This window comes from Mugil cephalus, chromosome 6, assembly GCF_022458985.1.
Source record: "Mugil cephalus isolate CIBA_MC_2020 chromosome 6, CIBA_Mcephalus_1.1, whole genome shotgun sequence".
Lineage (NCBI taxonomy): Eukaryota > Metazoa > Chordata > Actinopteri > Mugiliformes > Mugilidae > Mugil > Mugil cephalus.
In genome coordinates, this window is record NC_061775.1 from 15065073 (window position 1) to 15081765 (window position 16693).

At 39.9% G+C, this 16693-nt stretch overlaps 1 protein-coding gene across 12 annotated transcripts in view; it reads right to left on the bottom strand.

The window, feature by feature from the left end:
• Window positions 1-1858: 1858 nt before the first annotated feature.
• Window positions 1859-16693, bottom strand: part of mcf2l2 (MCF.2 cell line derived transforming sequence-like 2) — an 86265-nt gene continuing 71430 nt past the window's right edge. For 11 of the 12 annotated variants that reach the window (XM_047586096.1, XM_047586097.1, XM_047586098.1 and 8 more), the window contains 4 exons: window positions 16371-16480; window positions 15412-15527; window positions 7803-7876; window positions 1859-4874 (listed from right to left, as the gene is read on the bottom strand). In XM_047586096.1, the coding sequence (XP_047442052.1) occupies window positions 4783-4874; window positions 7803-7876; window positions 15412-15527; window positions 16371-16480 (392 nt within the window). In that variant the 3' untranslated portion in view covers window positions 1859-4782. The remainder of the gene's footprint in view (window positions 4875-7802; window positions 7877-15411; window positions 15528-16370; window positions 16481-16693) is intronic. The other variant, XM_047586099.1, reaches the window with a different exon arrangement.

The window sequence follows — 16693 nt, forward strand, 5'->3', positions numbered from 1 at the left end:
AGAATACAGCCTGTTTATCTTTTTTTTTTTTTTTTTTTAAATGAATGCAGTCTTTAATCAGGAAAAAACCAGCTGAGGCGACAACATGCAGAGGATTCTTTTCTTATGCAGCACATGAATTCCCTGCCTCCTGGCACAGACTTTAATAACATCTTGTTTGAACACCTGTCTCTTCTTGACAGAAACCTTGTCTAGGAGATAGGAAACACAACAAGGTAGTCTCTTTTATTCTCAAAGTGTTTTTGTTTTTCATTCAGTCTCGGGGCTTATACTGCCTGAGTTAGCTGTGTATGACTGCGTTCAACAGATAAGTCAGAGACTGCTTTCCAACTGTCCCAACGCCATGGTGAATGCACTGTGTCTGTACAGCGTAAGTGAAAGAGTTGTATTTTAATCTTGTTAATGAGTCTAAAGAGAGAAAGTAGCACACGTAGACAGCCGGATGATGTGAGGAAAGTCAGCGATTGAAGATCTTCTTGTGAAGATAAATAAAGAGAATAATGAGGTACGAAGGTAGAATGCGTCATTCTAAGTATATACACTTTTTGTCAAAAGTGCGATCAGTCACCACAGAGTGTCTGCACGCAGCTTGTGCTTTGTAAGTATGAAAAAAAAAAAAAAAGATGCTTAGTGAGTGCCTCGTGCATCGGATGACGCGTGGTGATGAGGAAGAAGAGGCAACTTTGCAGATGACCAAGAACCTCCATGGGACATATCATTGGCAGAAAGAGGGAGCGGCAGACACACATTGGCAGGACAAGAACAAGCCATAGGCACCAAGTCCATGGAGGCAGAGGTATACCACATGGCATAACCAAAGGGCTGAAAGACTGTACAGGAACATCTGTGCAGAGGAAGTCCCCAAAGTTCGACTGGACACACCATCAAAAGTAGAGATAAGACCCAGAGACTTAGACTTCAACAATCAACAAACTGACAATCAGCTGCTGGTTAATTCAGAAGATGCAGAGGCAAGATGAAAGCGGTGGCTTTCTGCTTGACAGGTGGCCAACGATTGCTTTGTTGCTGTGTGCTTGAAAGAGTATATGCAATTTGCAGTGTGAATTGTATCAGATGCTGTGAACGCTGCTATGGTGTGCCAGCCACGGGAATGCGATTTTTGCATGTGAACCATGTTGGTTTGACATTCGACCACTAACCACTGGGTGGAAGCGCGAGCACAATGTAAAGCGAACAGTGTAAACGAAAAAACGAATAACATCTATCACTTTACTCACCAGGGTTATGTTGACAGTTTTATCATTGAATCAATTGTTATGTGTAATCACCTAGAAGGTAAAAGTATTTCATGCTCACACATTGACAAAGTGCAAGATAACAGTGTTATACGCTGTATGTTTTAACATGCCTGACATTTCGGCTATTTTATAAGGCAATAAAGAAGCAACATCATCCATATGAGTTTGATGGGTTTTGTTGGCGCCTCAACTAAATAAAAAAAGTCAAGGAAAAGAAAAATGATTACACAGACTGAGAAAAAAAATCTTTACAGAAACTGTGCCTTTTTTTCTGATTAGCAGACTTGCTTAATACATAGTTTCTTATGTCGAAAGATTTGCCCAACCAAGAATAACAGCATGGTAACACAGCATTTGGATTTCATTATGGGACGTGCCAACTGTTATGGAGAATAAAACATCTGCACACAACTGGATTAGTGTCAATTTGTAGTTTGTTGTAAGCAAACTGAACTGACTGCCACTCAGATGACGTGTATGACTGCATTTCTGTTACTCTTATGTCACTGCATAAAATCTGCACCTGAATGATTTGATTGGCCCAGTGGATGTTTATGCCTGAGCAACAAAAAACAAACAAGTAATTTTAAGAATAATGATTTAAGAATAATGATTTATTTTATAATGATAAAAAAAACATTATCACACTGACTGAATATGTACATTACAATAACAGATGCAATATACAGACTTGATACATTCTATAATATGGTTAATTAAATGGCATTTCAATTGCGGCTTGACGAAGTACAAATAATATTTCCATTCAAAAGATACAGTATTTTTCATTTAACATAGGATGAACAAAATATACATGTTCAGGAGGAGTGTATTTCCTTACAGTCAGAGTGCATGTTACCCTTAATTTGAGTCTGTTGCAAATGGTAACCCATCTGATCTCATCATAGCCATTCAATAAACCACCTATTCAAAACCCACCAGTCCGCCTGAGCATCCGTTCATCCACACACCAGCCCTCTCATTGACTTTCAATTCAGTCCATCCATCCACACATCCATCCATCCTTCCATTTAGTAATTGTGTCGTAACGCGGATTATTTCCGATGAATACTTTTTGATATATTTTTGGTTTCTTTTTTACATTTCAAATAAGTTATAGTCTACAGGCTAATAAAATAAGACATGCATCTGTAGATACAGCGCCGCTTTCTCAGTGACTCGTCTATAGAATTCATTTTATCAGTAGAAATACAACGTGTAGTGCTGAAAAAGCCTGCGAGGGTGAATAGTTTACAGCAATACAGCAGCCATAGTGAAAATGCACCTCTCGAAAAGTTGCGGCATATTAGCATAACACTGATGTTTATTTACATTTAACAATACGTCTTCCTGGATGTCCCCATGTTTTGTATTCAGTGAACAGACCGGCTATTTCCGCACTGGAATAAACCCCTACGCACCGACAGTTGATGTTAAGAAACAGGTGCCATTTACTAAAAAAAACAAAAAAAAAACAAGTTATTTCCCTGAAAAATCACATGCAGCAAAAAGCCTAACAGTTCCCTGACTTCTCCCCACAACATACTGTCGTTTATTTATAGAAAAAAAAAAATGAAACGACCGGCATCTATTTAAGAAATGCTTTCCATCTTAGCAGACATAAAGTCATAACACTGGCAAATTGCAAAGGAATATAAATTTCTCAATAATATGAAAAAAAATACACAAAAAATTTATGTAAGTGCTTTAAGCAAGGACTTCAAGACTCATGAATCCAATAACGTGTTGCAAAGCAAAACTCCTGCTTGGATTCAGTAGAAAAACCAAACGCTCAAATCTTTCAATGGACTTCAACAATGGAAACCCAAATCAGTGTTTTCTAAACGGTTTTCTGATCAGGTGCACAATTAAACAGTTCTCTGTTAATATAGAGATTTTAAAAGAAATAAAACAACACAGCAGGAAGAGATGTGCCAGGATGAATAAATACAATATTCTGACTAACATCCATTTAAAAAGAGTGTTCTCAAAAATATCACCCTCGGCGTAGAAACTCCTATCTGGGATCGGCTTGTTTGGACAAGATCTTTTTCTAGTTATTGCAGAAACAGGATGATTGAATACGTCCCGTCTATAGATAGCAGCTGGCATGAAGAGAATCAAAGTGTGAAATGTTCTCAACAAGCTTGGAAGTGAAATCCCATTATGTAGAAATGAGTCTGTCTGAGTTTATCTCTGTGACACGCAGCATAACATGTCACAGTGATGAATTTGCTTTCTGAAACATGATTCACGCCAGCGCCGCATCCATCTAAAGAAGAGATGTTCTGCAGTGATGCCTAATTTCCATCAAAAGGCATTTGGCTTCCTTTGCGCACTATTTACTGTGAATGTATAAAGAACAAAATGGATAACAGACTGCAACTGATTTATTTCTCACGCATATTATCCGCTAGAAAGTAATTTAGCTATTATTACCCTATAAAGGACATTCTCTTAGAGTTCCATTTTCCTCTGATATAGCAAACTTTACTTAAATTTAAACCGATAAATCCATTTTACATGAACAGTGAGTCAAGTGTAGTGTGAACGGGTTGCTCACACATCACCAGAACTGCAGTTCCACTCATTGTATGGATCTGTTTTATGGATCTTATTGATTGTATCACAAAGCCTGACTAAATATAATCAGATCCAAGGTGTTTGAGAGTCCAACAGTTGAGAAAAGAGGCGTGTTGGACTATTTAAGCAGGACTCCATTTAACCAGCGAAACACGGCGGTGGAAGCATCATGCTATCGATGCGCTTCTTAGCAGCAGAGAGAAGGGGAACTTGAAGTGAACAACTAATGAATGATGACAGGTCAGCAAAAATAATACGAAACAAAGTGTGCAAAACGTGTGTGCAAAAAAGGGTTTGGAATCATTTAAGAGATGACTGCATATTACGAGGGTGCTCTATGAGGATGAAAAACAAAAGAGACAAGCCATTTTTGAGGTTCTCCTGGAGGCTACGGCTGCTACAATTTGTCTGTAGGTTGAACCAGAAACAGCTAAAACAGAAGAGTTCTACTTCAGAGCAGGGTAGCAGCAAAACTGGGCACCATGCCAAGGTCTGCTTACAGTCAGTACATGGAAATTACCATTTTTCCCTAGGGTTATCCAGATCAGGATCAAGGGGTGTGAATTCTCAGGTATCCAGCATTTTTTAATTTTTTTTTTTTTTTTTTTTTTACAGTACATGATGTCGCTTTCACTCGACTTTGGATGTATAGATCAGTTTCCACATCTAACAGCCGCTACGTCCTTGAATTAAAAATCGGATATGGCTTTCCCCCTGTGGCATTCAGGCATGGTAAGGTTCCAGCTTTTTCCAGGGGCTTCACTGTGAAACTTCAGTGAAACCTGACTGTGAAATAGTACTGTTGAAATACAACTGCAGGCCATATGTGAAGTCGATAGGAAATTACAGACAAAAAACTCGATAGTTCCAGCTATCAGCAGCGTCCGTGGTCCAACAAAGATCGTAGTCAAATGTAATAGACTACAGTAGTCATCCATGTTTATTTGCTGTCCTGAGATACATCTCCCCACGTACTGGCTCCATTTTCATCAGAGTCAGAGAGCGCTGCTGTACACAGATCACTGAAAATATCTGGAAAAAAAAACAGAAATAACAAGTCAGCTTCACATTCATCACGAAAAAGAAACAGCATATGAACAGGATGTGGCATTCAAAGGTAGTGTTTAAGAATGGGGTTGCACATCCCAGACTGCAGTGCCAATAAAAAACATAACAAACCAAACAATGAAGCTTTAATAGAAGTGTAAAACAAGGAGACAAAATAGGGAGCTGCTCAATGTCCGCAACAATATCAGCCAGTATACAGTGCATAAAGTATTATAGGGGCGGCAGACACAGGCAATCAATGCAGACAGGTGAAAAGTGCTTTTTGTAAATGGGCTCCACTTAAACAAAATGCTGAAGGTCAACCGCTAGAGCATGGAGGTAAGCATCCCTCAGGGGTGAAACAGCAAATCCGAAACAAAAGAGGAAGGCAATGAAACGGAGGAAGAGGGAGGGTATGTGGGGTGAAGTGCGGGGTCGTTGTTGTGAAGAGGCAGATTTAGCAAAAACAAGCGAGGCCGCAACAAGCACTTGAAGGACCAGCCTTTAAATCGACGAGGAGGCGAGGAAACTGAGAGTGATGGATCAAGGACAGAGGACAGAGAGAATGGGAGGCTGTCCTGAAGAAAGCCACCATTGTGTGGCACTAATCAGTCTGTGTTCATGTTTCATATAACTTAAACATTAGAATTAAATAAAAATTAAATTTCCCAAATTAACACTATATTGCCTAAAGTATTCACTCAATTGCCTTGGCATGCATATAATCCATAGGGTTTAATATGATGTCGGCCCACCCTCTGCAGCTATAACAGCTTCAACTCTTCTGGGAAGGCTTTCTACAAGGTTTAGGAGTATGTTTATGGGAATGTTTGACCATTCTTCCGGAAGCACATTTGTGAGGTCAAGACACTGATGTTGGACGAGAAGGCCTGGCTCACAGTCTTCGCTCCAATTCATCCCAAAGGTGTTCTATCGTGTTAAGGTCAGGACTGTGCAGGCCAGTCAAGTTCTTCCACATCAAACTTGCTCATCAATGTCTTTGTGGACCTTGCTTTGTGCACTTGTGCACAGTCACGTTGGAAAACAGGAAGGGCTCATCTCCAAACTGTTCCCACAAAGCTGGGAGCATGGAATTGTCCAAAATCTCTTGGTATGCTGAAGCATTCAGGGTTCCTTTCACTGGAACTAATGGGCCAAGCCCAGCTCCCGAAAACCAACCCCACACCATAACCCCGATTCCACCAAACTTCACACTTGGCACACTGCCGTCAGACAAGTACCGTTCTCCTGGCAACCGCCAAACCCAGATCGGTCCATCAGATTGCCAGATGGAGACGCATGTTTTGTCACTCCAGAGAATGTCTCCTCTACTCTAGGGTGCAGGGACGGCATGCTTTAAACCACTGCATCCGATGCTTTGCATTCTACTTGGTGATGTGTGGCTGCTCGGCCATGGAAACCCATTCCATGAAGCTCTCTGTTCTTGAGCTAATCTGAAGGCCACATGAAGTTTGGAGGTCTGTAGCCACTGACTTTACCACTGACTGGCAGAAAGTTGGCGACCTCTGTTCACTATGCGTCTCAGCATCTGCTGACCCCACTCGGTCATTTTACATCACCTGATACATTGCGGCTGAGTTGCAGTCGTTCCCAATTGCTTCCATTTTGTTATAAAACCACTGACAGTGGAATATTAAGTAGTGAGGAAATTTCACAACTGTACTTGTTGCACAGGTGGCGTCTTATAACAGAACCATGCTGGAATTCACCAAGCACCTGAGAGCGATCCATTCTTCCACAAATGTTTGTAAAAGCAGTCTGCATGGTGCTGCTAGGTCCTTGATTTTATACGCCTGTGGCCATGGAAATTATTGGAACACCTGAATTCAGTTATTTGGATGGGTGAGTGAATACTTTTGGCAACATAGTGTATATGCTTCTGCTTTAAAACCAGCTATTAATCAGCTATGCTGTATAATTTAAATTGTCCCCCACATGCAAGACAAATGAAGTGGACTTAATGGAAAATATAATGGAACGCTGACTGACTGCACTTTTACAGTCTGTGAAAGGGTCAAACTAATGAGTCGAGTATTAACCATATAATGCATTTACATACTCATTTACAATGAGTTGATTATCTAACTTGAGTCTGAAGTGAGTGTTAATTGATATTTTAATTAAGTTCTTAACTGTATTTGTCTGTTTCACTATGCTCTTTGAATTGTTCTGTTTTTATTAACTTAACTCGTGCCAGTTTTCAAGTTGCACTTTCTAGTGTTGAAACAAAAAGTGCTTTACAAATAAAGATTATTATTTTTATTATTATGTTATTGCAGGCTCAAAATCCTGTGATACCCATACACCTTAGTCATTTTCACACAAACCAGTGCCACTGCAACAGGAAATCTTATTTCCTGTCGTCCAAGTCTTAAATCCGCTCACCAGTTACCTAAATTGTAACTGTTTGGAGAAAGAACAGGCCTTATGACAAATACTGCCATTTTTGTATGTGTGCGATTGATCAATAGGCAAAATTAAAATGAAAAATAAAATTTAGATAAAATCAAAATTAGACATTATGTTACATTTAATGGGATTAATTTAATTCTAACTAATTCTATGACAGAGAGAGAGAGACAGAGAGAGACTCTATGCATAGTACTAATGCCATATACTAGTAGTAATACGATGCATGCAATACACAGTATGTATAAACAGTATGCGCTGCAATTCGCAACAATAGCTTTCAGCTCGGCAAGCCGAAGCTCTTCCATCCCCGTCCACGCCATCCAAACTTAACCCAATGGCCTGCCCACGCATGGAAGTACCATGGAAGTACCATGGAAGTACTTAATGAGGTAGAGGGAAGGAGGGGGGACAATGTGAGTAAGTGGGTTAATGTGCCAGTGGTTAGTGAGAAGTAGCAGTGATGTTACTTAATCGAGTGACCTCCTTCAAATGCTGTTTGCAGTATACTGGGAGGGACCAGCCCTGACTCCTCTGTTAAAAGGTTCTTGACTAGCCTAGAAACACAATAAAGAGGAGGGTCTTCACTCAAGCACAGAAGTAAATACAGTCACACTTTTGTTTTACATGTCCCACAATTCCTGGAAGGAAACAATTGAATAAGTGGTTTAAAAAAAACTTCCCAAATAACTTTAAACAGAAAATAATAATAAAAAAAAGACATACAGTATAAATACATACAGTGAGATGGAATCATTTTTTTGGAATCAATAATCAGTCATAATAAAAGGTTAGATCTGAGCTACAGCAATTCTCACACAGCAGGCACATATATTTAAAAATATGACATTAATAATTAATAATTAATAATTAATAATGAATGTGGCATACTGATACTGGAAATGACAAATTTTACAGTAGCACTAAGGCAGGGGTGTCAAACTCATTTAGCTGAGGGGCAAGACATACCCCTGTTTCATCTGAAGGGGGCCGAACCAGTAACATAACAGCATATTAACCTATAAACATCAATGAAAACAATAAGAAAATGTTTTACATTTAACAAACTGCAATATTACGAAATATGTAACAAACAGACATTTACAACTCTCACTAAAACTGTTTGAAACTGTTTTATAAATAGGTGTTACCTTTATTAGAAAATGTGCTGTTAATATCAATGTTAATGTAATTTTTGCACAAATTCATCCTGAGGACCAGATTGGACCCTCTGGGGGGGGGGGGGGGTCTGCTTTATTCACCCGGGCCACATGTTTGAACCAGTCCAGTAAGGTCTGATTCAGTCATTAACACAGGCTGCATTTGCAAAAATACAACTTGTCTATTTGCGTAGTCTTAAAGCAAGTAGACAATCAAATAGAAATGATCAAGACATGGATTTTTTTCTTCTCTATTACTATTGTGTTAAGTCACAATAATTTTTTTTATTCCTTCCGATCCATATGACACTTAATGTGTTGGTTCAGTCCAGTTACAATTTAACGGAAACACTCAGCAGATACTAGTGGAGTCGATGTGACACTTTACGTGATGCATTTAGAGCTCGTTGCTCATTTTAAAAGGCTGATACCCGTCTTTTAAAAACGGTTTCCTTGTGAAATGAATGGTCACTCCCACGGCTACCTTTGTGCTTCCTGTAGTGTTATTTATTTATTTATTTTCATAGCAACAATCATTTCAAATGTCACTGACATATAAAGCCAAATGAAAGTGAGCGAGTCTAAATCTACAGTACGTCAACCCCTCCGGTACAGTGTGCACCTGCCTGCATGCAGGCGTGGGTGCAGGAAAAGGTTGGAAGGGTAATGTCATTAATGAGAAACATAAAGCATTCATCAAATGTTTCTATAGTGGACATAAATATGAGTGATAGGTGCGCTTTCCTGACATTATTTCTGCTTGCAGTGATTTAGTAATCGGCATTGCCTGACTGCAGTTGGACGCATCAGCTGAGAAACAAAATGAGTCGCATGCTGCAGTGTGGAGCGCAAGTTGTCATTGTTGATCATTATTGTCCATCTGTTGTTAAAGTCCGTATTAAAACTTTTTATTTAAATTTGGCAAAACTGAACATATTTTAACTTGACCAACTCATCCCAGTCATTTAATGACTTTTAATGTTAAACTTGGAAACAGTAAGAAACATCTTTTTTTTTTTACATGCAACCTTTAAGCAAACAAGCTTGCTGTGCATTTGCTGCATGTTATTCTCCCGCTCTCTCTCCCCCGGCCCTGCGCTTCCCTTCCAGCTCGACAGCTCTTAAATAAAGTCAAAATGCCAAATTCTACCAGCGCGTCTGGAGATTTAAATAATTAATGAAGACGCTACCGTTCCTTCCTCGCAAATTACACCCAAACGTCTCTCAAATCGCAGCCCTACTGCAACACACATGTATCATCCCTGCCGCCGCGTAAAGGCCGCAGGTGTTTTAATCAGCTGCAATGAAAAGATCCATCAACCTTGAGGGGGTTTTCAGGCTGTCATCATCATCATCAACATCAGTAGCGCCACTTCTTTGTAGTTTCGTATCATCAGATTAGACTTGTGTGGATAATGCTGTAGCTAAAAACCTTTCTCAATCCCATAAAAATGCACTTTGATGCACGTATCAATCTGCAGCAGATAAAAAGATGAATAGCAAACAGAAAAAGGCATAACATAAAAATGACAATAACATAGATGAAGGGTGTTTTTGTGTACTTTTTCTAAGTAGCAGCAAACAGTTATGTGTAAGAGGTAATATGAGTGGGCCAAATTACGGGAATGGTCATCAAGACCAAGCTTAATCTGCACAATCGACGCAAACACATTCCTCTGCCTGCACGTGGAATGAGCAAACAGGAGCAGAAGTTAAACAAAGATTAAAGAAAAACAGATTTGTACTTGGGGAAAACTGTATAACAATTGCATTCGTCTTAGCGCTGGCTTTGAGCCTGCAGGGAACTACAGACGTTAATATTCCTGTGAAGTCTAAATGAACGCTTAAGAAACCCAACGGGTACATACTGTAGGCATCGCAACCTTTGTACGGTAAATATTGATGTGAAAATAACAGACAGGCAACCTGTAAAGAGAAAGAAGCATTAGACCCGTGTGACTAATATCGTCACCTGAAACTGAGAAAACATTTGCACCAAGGCAGCGTGACAAAGGAAACGTTGCTGTGATACCCAGCAAGTAAACACGAGTGTACTCCTTCACTGTACTGAAAGAAATGTTGACTCACGCACTGAACTTTTTATGACCTACTGTCACAGTCAGGGCCGCTTCACAGGCTGGTTGTAAATGGCAACTGTGAATCAACATAATGTCGCATCCTGTTTTATAGCATCACATAATGGACTAAAATTAAACATGTCAAAAAAAATAAGAATGTTTGAAAATATGTCAGAATTACACAAATTACCTAAAATGAAAGAAACCATCCTTGAAATTATTATTATTATTATTTACATGTAATATTGTGGTTTGGGCCTGGTCCTATCCACTAACATGGAAGGGGTGTGGCTTATGACAATAATGCAGTTAGCCACCAGGGGGAGCATGGTGTCCATTTTTTTGTTTTTTGGTTGTTTAAAAGGGAAGATTTTAGGACGTTTTACAGGCTATGGGTCATACTATCAAACATGCGTCACTGCAGCAAGTCCTGCCATTTTTTTTTTTTTTAAAAACAACTAAATTTACAGCTGTTTTAAATATACATAGTTCACTTGTGTTTATCAAAAGCAATTCTCTTCAGACAGGAAGAAGTGCTGAGCAGCACAACAGAAAAAATTCAAATGAACAAGTGCACTGTTTAAATATTAACACCCTCAAGCACTTCCAGCAAAAATACTAATTATATTCTGTGACAGTGCAAAAACAAAAAACAAGTACGGTTAAAGGTGTGACTAAAAACCCATTGTCCACCGCGCAATGCGGCTCTGACTAGCCCTCTCTCCCGGCTAGTTTTCCAACTGTGCCACCTCCAGGCCTCAACTTTCTGAAAAATTGACTTTGAGGGGAAGAAGTTGCAGCCAGACTCTCGCAATCCACATGAGAGTGATGTAATTCACTCCTTATTCTGGACAGGCTGTAAATTAGTGTTGACAAGATGTGGCTGGATGTGCTAATGCGTTCACAGCCTTTCCAGTCGTCTTCGGGACACTCTGTGTGGTGTGGATGCGAAATGAAAGCCTAAATCGGGAAGGTGTGACACCCCGATGGGAGGGGCACGTTAGAGAGCACATGACTTCTCGCCATGGAGAGAGTGACTTCAGCGGTATGCAAAACTATCGACACGCTATGAGATACGGACAAAAAGAGTATGCCTAGGTACATGAATGTCTAAATGCATACAGCACACGTGACGGTGCACGTGACCCGCAATGCATTAAAACCATTCATTTGTTGCAGTTCTGTTCTCCAAAACCACACAAAAAGAAGAGTTATGAATTCTTAATGTCCCTCAAGTGCAGAGGAGAGACTAGTACGAGTGACTGAGACCTTTTAGAGGCAAAAAAAAAAAAAAAAAAAGAAAACCCACAGATGAAGACGACAGGAGACTGTTTTAAAGGCTGAAATATGCATGAGCTGATGAAAAATGAGGATATTCAAAGCAAGTCGAGCTTTTATCTAACAGAGTATTAGTCACTTTCAAATGCAGGGAGCTTTCATGAGCTCAAAACATTCTTCCTGCTCCATTCCAGCGGCTTTTTTCCTCGATCAAGACAGCGGCTGTTTTTTCCCGTCGTGCCGGAAAGCGCAGATAGTGGATGAAACTGAGATTCATAATTCATCTGAAGCCACTGTGTTTTCAGCCGCCCCCGTTCACTTGGCATTAGATCATTATTCGCACACTTTGTTGTGACCAACTGCTTCATCAGTGTAAAGTTACAATCAATGAAATATTAATTCCTTACGATTCACGCTGAGCCTTTAATCCGTGTTCAGAGAACAGGGCAACAGAGGAGCAGCTGTTCCACTAATCTGGTTTTCTTTCTTGAGCTTGGTTCGTTTACGTGGGCCAGATTTAAGAGAGTTGCGGTCTTCTATTGACGAGGGAAGCCGTGGCGTGGGCAGTGATCACGGATAGCAGTGGGAGTGGAAAATGCTCATTAAAAACTAGATATCATGATCAATGCTCCCTTTCGGAAAGCTTAAACATTCCATATTATACTCTTCCTTTAAGAAGTTGGTCACGCAGATACACAGAATACGTAATGTGTATTTTTAATTCCTCCAATGTATATGGGATCAGTAGGACCTGAGAAGTATAAAAACTAAACATCAACTTTTAACAAGAAGCCGTAGTTTTTTGAAAAAACAAAACAAAAAAACAAACAAACCATGTCCTCATATGTGGACACAGGGATTATTTCATTATTTATATTACAAAAGTCACCTGAATATGGCTGAGCAAAACCAGAATTTAAGACCCAACATCGAACAGCTCATTGCTATTAATAAAATTTGTTAAATTTGTGGGTCATTTTAAACTAGAAACGTTAATAAGCATAAGGATTTTGTATCTCATCAACTTTTGTACTGTGATCATCCATAGAATGAATTTGATGAAACAACCCCTATCGTGTTTTTACCAACTAATGTAATGACCCTTTTGTACCACTAGATGGCAGTCTAAAGTGTCCACTAACGAGGACAACGGGTTCAAATGAAGCAGAATAAGCTGCGATAAAACCTAAAACATTAGGTCCCCATATGAGGACGCAGGGTCTCAGGAAGGCAAAGTATATTTGAGCACAGTGACTAAGGAGAGAAGCTGAGAGATGATGAAGGCAGAGTTGGGGATCTGTCAATCATCCCACAGATACTTGATCGGTTTGGGATCTAGTGAATTTGGAGGCCAGGTCAACACCTTGTGCAACACCTGTTTTTTGTGTGTGTCTGTGTTAGGCTGAATCCTGCCGCCATCAAGGAGTGCCCATTGCTAAGGGCTGGGCGGTACCTCGTCTGGCCTAGGTGGGTGGTACATGCCTAAGTACATCCACATTAATGCCAGGTCTAAACGTTTCCTGTTATTCACTTCTCCTGTCAGTGGTCATAATGTTATGAGTGACAGAAATCCTGACGTCCGGTATCAAGGGACAGCTTCTGTACACAGAGAGTACGTGACCTAGATGCAAATGAGTTTGCACACCTCACAGCTCCAAAGAGTTGTTGTTTTTTCTTTTTTTAGGTAAAGTGCTGTCATTGTCAACACACTGACCTGCCTTAAAGCAATAGTTCCAGGCAAGTAGAGACAAACAAATACAGTGCTATGAAAACTATATCACTAAGAGTGACGCAAAACCTCCTTCCAGAATTCACAATAGCATTGCTTGCCTTGCTAATTGCAGCTAAAGCCTAGCTCTGTAGAAAATGTTGTGGCACAATCTGCTGCATCGTTTTAGTGCCAAATATGCATGAATAAAAGAACAGAAACATTTGATTTTCCAAAGAGCTGGGAGGCAGAAACTTGCAGCAGGCAGCAAGCAGTGCTTTTATGGTCATTTGAGCAGGGGCACCACTACGTCCAATTAAGCCGCCCCATTGTGGAAAAATAACTATAATACGGCTGGAGGTGGTTGATAAGGCTGTTGATGAATGCTAGTGATTAGCTCACCAGGTGCTGACTTTTAAAACAGGTCCAGTGTGAAATATCAGCAGAAACGGAATCTAATTTTTTGGATTACTTTTTCGTTGAGAATGACAGAGCAGTGCACCCCCACCATAGTGCAACATCATATTTCTGCATCTCTGGGGAGGCTTTTGGATCACGTAGTGAAGGAAAAACTTACTGTTGGAGAAGACATCATGAGTGTGGTATAGACAGAGAGCTGTTTAAGCTGGTATCAAAAAGTACAGAGTACTTTGAAGAATCTAACATTATTTAATATTTGCTATGTGTTCCTTTTAAAACTCGAAAATAACAGAAACAAATAAGAACTGAGAAGACGCATACAACTTTTGACTGAAAGGGAGGATTAAAGGCTCTCTTCCCTTTTCTGATTCTGAAAAAAATCTTTCAATTAGTCCCTTCTTTCATTTCAGAGGAAGAAGATCTGAAGAGAACGGTCTGACTAACGCTAACATGCCTGTGATATAACAGTTTTGCGCCGTTATGGAAATGAGAAAAGAATAAAACTCCAAGTTTATTATTATTAGTGTGGTTTAAAAAGGTTAACCACTCAAAGTTATAACTTTAAGGACATGAGTTTGGTTCCTGCTGCTTTGAAACGGTTCACAAAATCATCGGGGACCTAAAGGAGCAGTTTAAAATCTACTGAACCACGAGTAGCCTGGTAATTAAATTAAATTAATTCAGGGCAGACAGGAAAAGGAATAACAGTTTCCTCTAAACTGGTTAACCTCATTCGCAGCAAGGGTCCACTTCAGATCATTTTTAATTTCTTTCTTTTTTTTTTTTTTTTAAACCAGTTACACAAGTTTGGATCAAAGTGTGTTAAGTGAGCAGCCCTAATCTTTCTCATCTATCCAATCCTGCCTCATTAACACTGATGAGTTACACAGAAATAACACTTTGTATGTTTACAAAAGAAAAGGGTTTTAGGAAAATCATAATTTAGCATTAGATTGTTGTTGTATTTTTTTTCTCTGCACTCCGTATCTGAGACCTGTAAGGGGAAAATTGATTAGTAGTCACTGTTTTAGCATTCAAAGCGTTCTTAAGTTAAAATATACGACACACTGTTCTGCCCACACTTGCAAATAGACTGAAGTTGGAGTCAGTCCTGGTGTTAGTGTGACTCAGCGCCAAAATTAAATGCCTTGTGGTTCAATAATTGGGGACCTGTTACAAAAAAATATAGGATGATATTATGTTTCAACCGAAAAAAACGCAGCATTTCATCTACCAAGCAAAATGACTCCCTGAGAGTATACACTCATGCATATGTATGCGCTCCGTCAAAGCTTTTGCCTCTCTGGTAAAGTGTGTGACAGAGAAGTGAGTTTTTCCGATGTCATGCTAGATGAAGTGGAGCTGCAACCAAACCAATGAAAACAAAAATTAATGGACAGGAGCAAAGGGACTCCCACTATACCAGAGTGGAGCCGAGACTGACTTACCAGTTCCCATTCTCCGCTTCCTCCAGGAACTGGACCAGGTCACCGGTCTCCAGAGAGAGGTTCTTCGCATCTCGAGACTCGTAAGTCAGCTGCACCCGGAAACGGCTGCTGTCTCCCTGGAGAAAGACATCACTTTCAAATTCTGCATTTTTTCACAAGTTTGTAGAAGCTGCTGCCTCTACTACCAAATGTGCGCTGATTGAAGTCAACCATTAAAAAGAAATGAAAAAATTTGGCAAAGTCATGAATTATTAACAGCAAAAAGACACGTTTCTTTATGATTATCTTTACGACTTCATGTCTTTTATTGCAGTATTACAAAATGTAGTTATCAGCTTAATTTCATAAAAACACCACAGAAAGTCTTTCTTTGTTGCTTTAAAAGGTGCCTTTCCCATTTTGTTCTACTGATAAACACCAAAGTTTTTAATTTGCCGTTCACTCTGTGGTGCTGAAATGTCATTTCTTTAAACCGTGTGTGCGCAGCTATCATGCTCAGTGCACATATGTTTCTGTGGCTTTTTCTACTGTATTTCACACAGGTTTTAATGGACCTGGAAAGGCCACATCCAGCAGACATGAGCAGTTAAACCCTCCCCCTCTTTCCGCTGCCTTATTTCTTAAATGTCAAGTGGTCGGTTCCCGTTGCTAACAAGACACAAATCCATGGGAAATAATTAAGCGTCAGAGGGGTCCTCCTTCAAAGGGGTGGGAAGGGGATTTTTCTTTTAAAAAAAGGTGAAGGATAAAGAGCGTAAAGATGTCGAGGGGGTGTTGAGTGATCGTAAAATGTTATGATTTATTCGAAAGCAGGCATGACTCATCTGGGCCTTAATGGGTTTGTTTGAGCCACATTTTTCCAGCAACATCTGGTGATGTGAAACGATGGCCAACTCATGTCTAGATTTAATTGGTTTAATTGTAAATGAGCGCGAAGGGCAGTCTCGGGCTCTACCTACATTCTTATTGTTGCCTTCGTCCTCTGAAGAGTTGGAGGACTCCTCTCCGCTGGAGGGAATTGTCTCAAAGTCTTCTGTGTCCATGGAGGGGAGACGCCGCTGGGCCCAGCCTGAGGGTGAGCAATACACACTATTAACCAGTAAAATATACTCATGAACAAGGGGGCAGTATTCCCATTCATCTTGGCAGGTGCTTCAGGGAAGTAATGTTGCTGCTCAGTTAGGTTCGGTTACATCATCTTAAAAGCTTGATGGATATATTTGCAAGAATTAAACTTCAAGCCAGACTTCTGACACAAGAACAACTTTGAAAGCATGAAGAA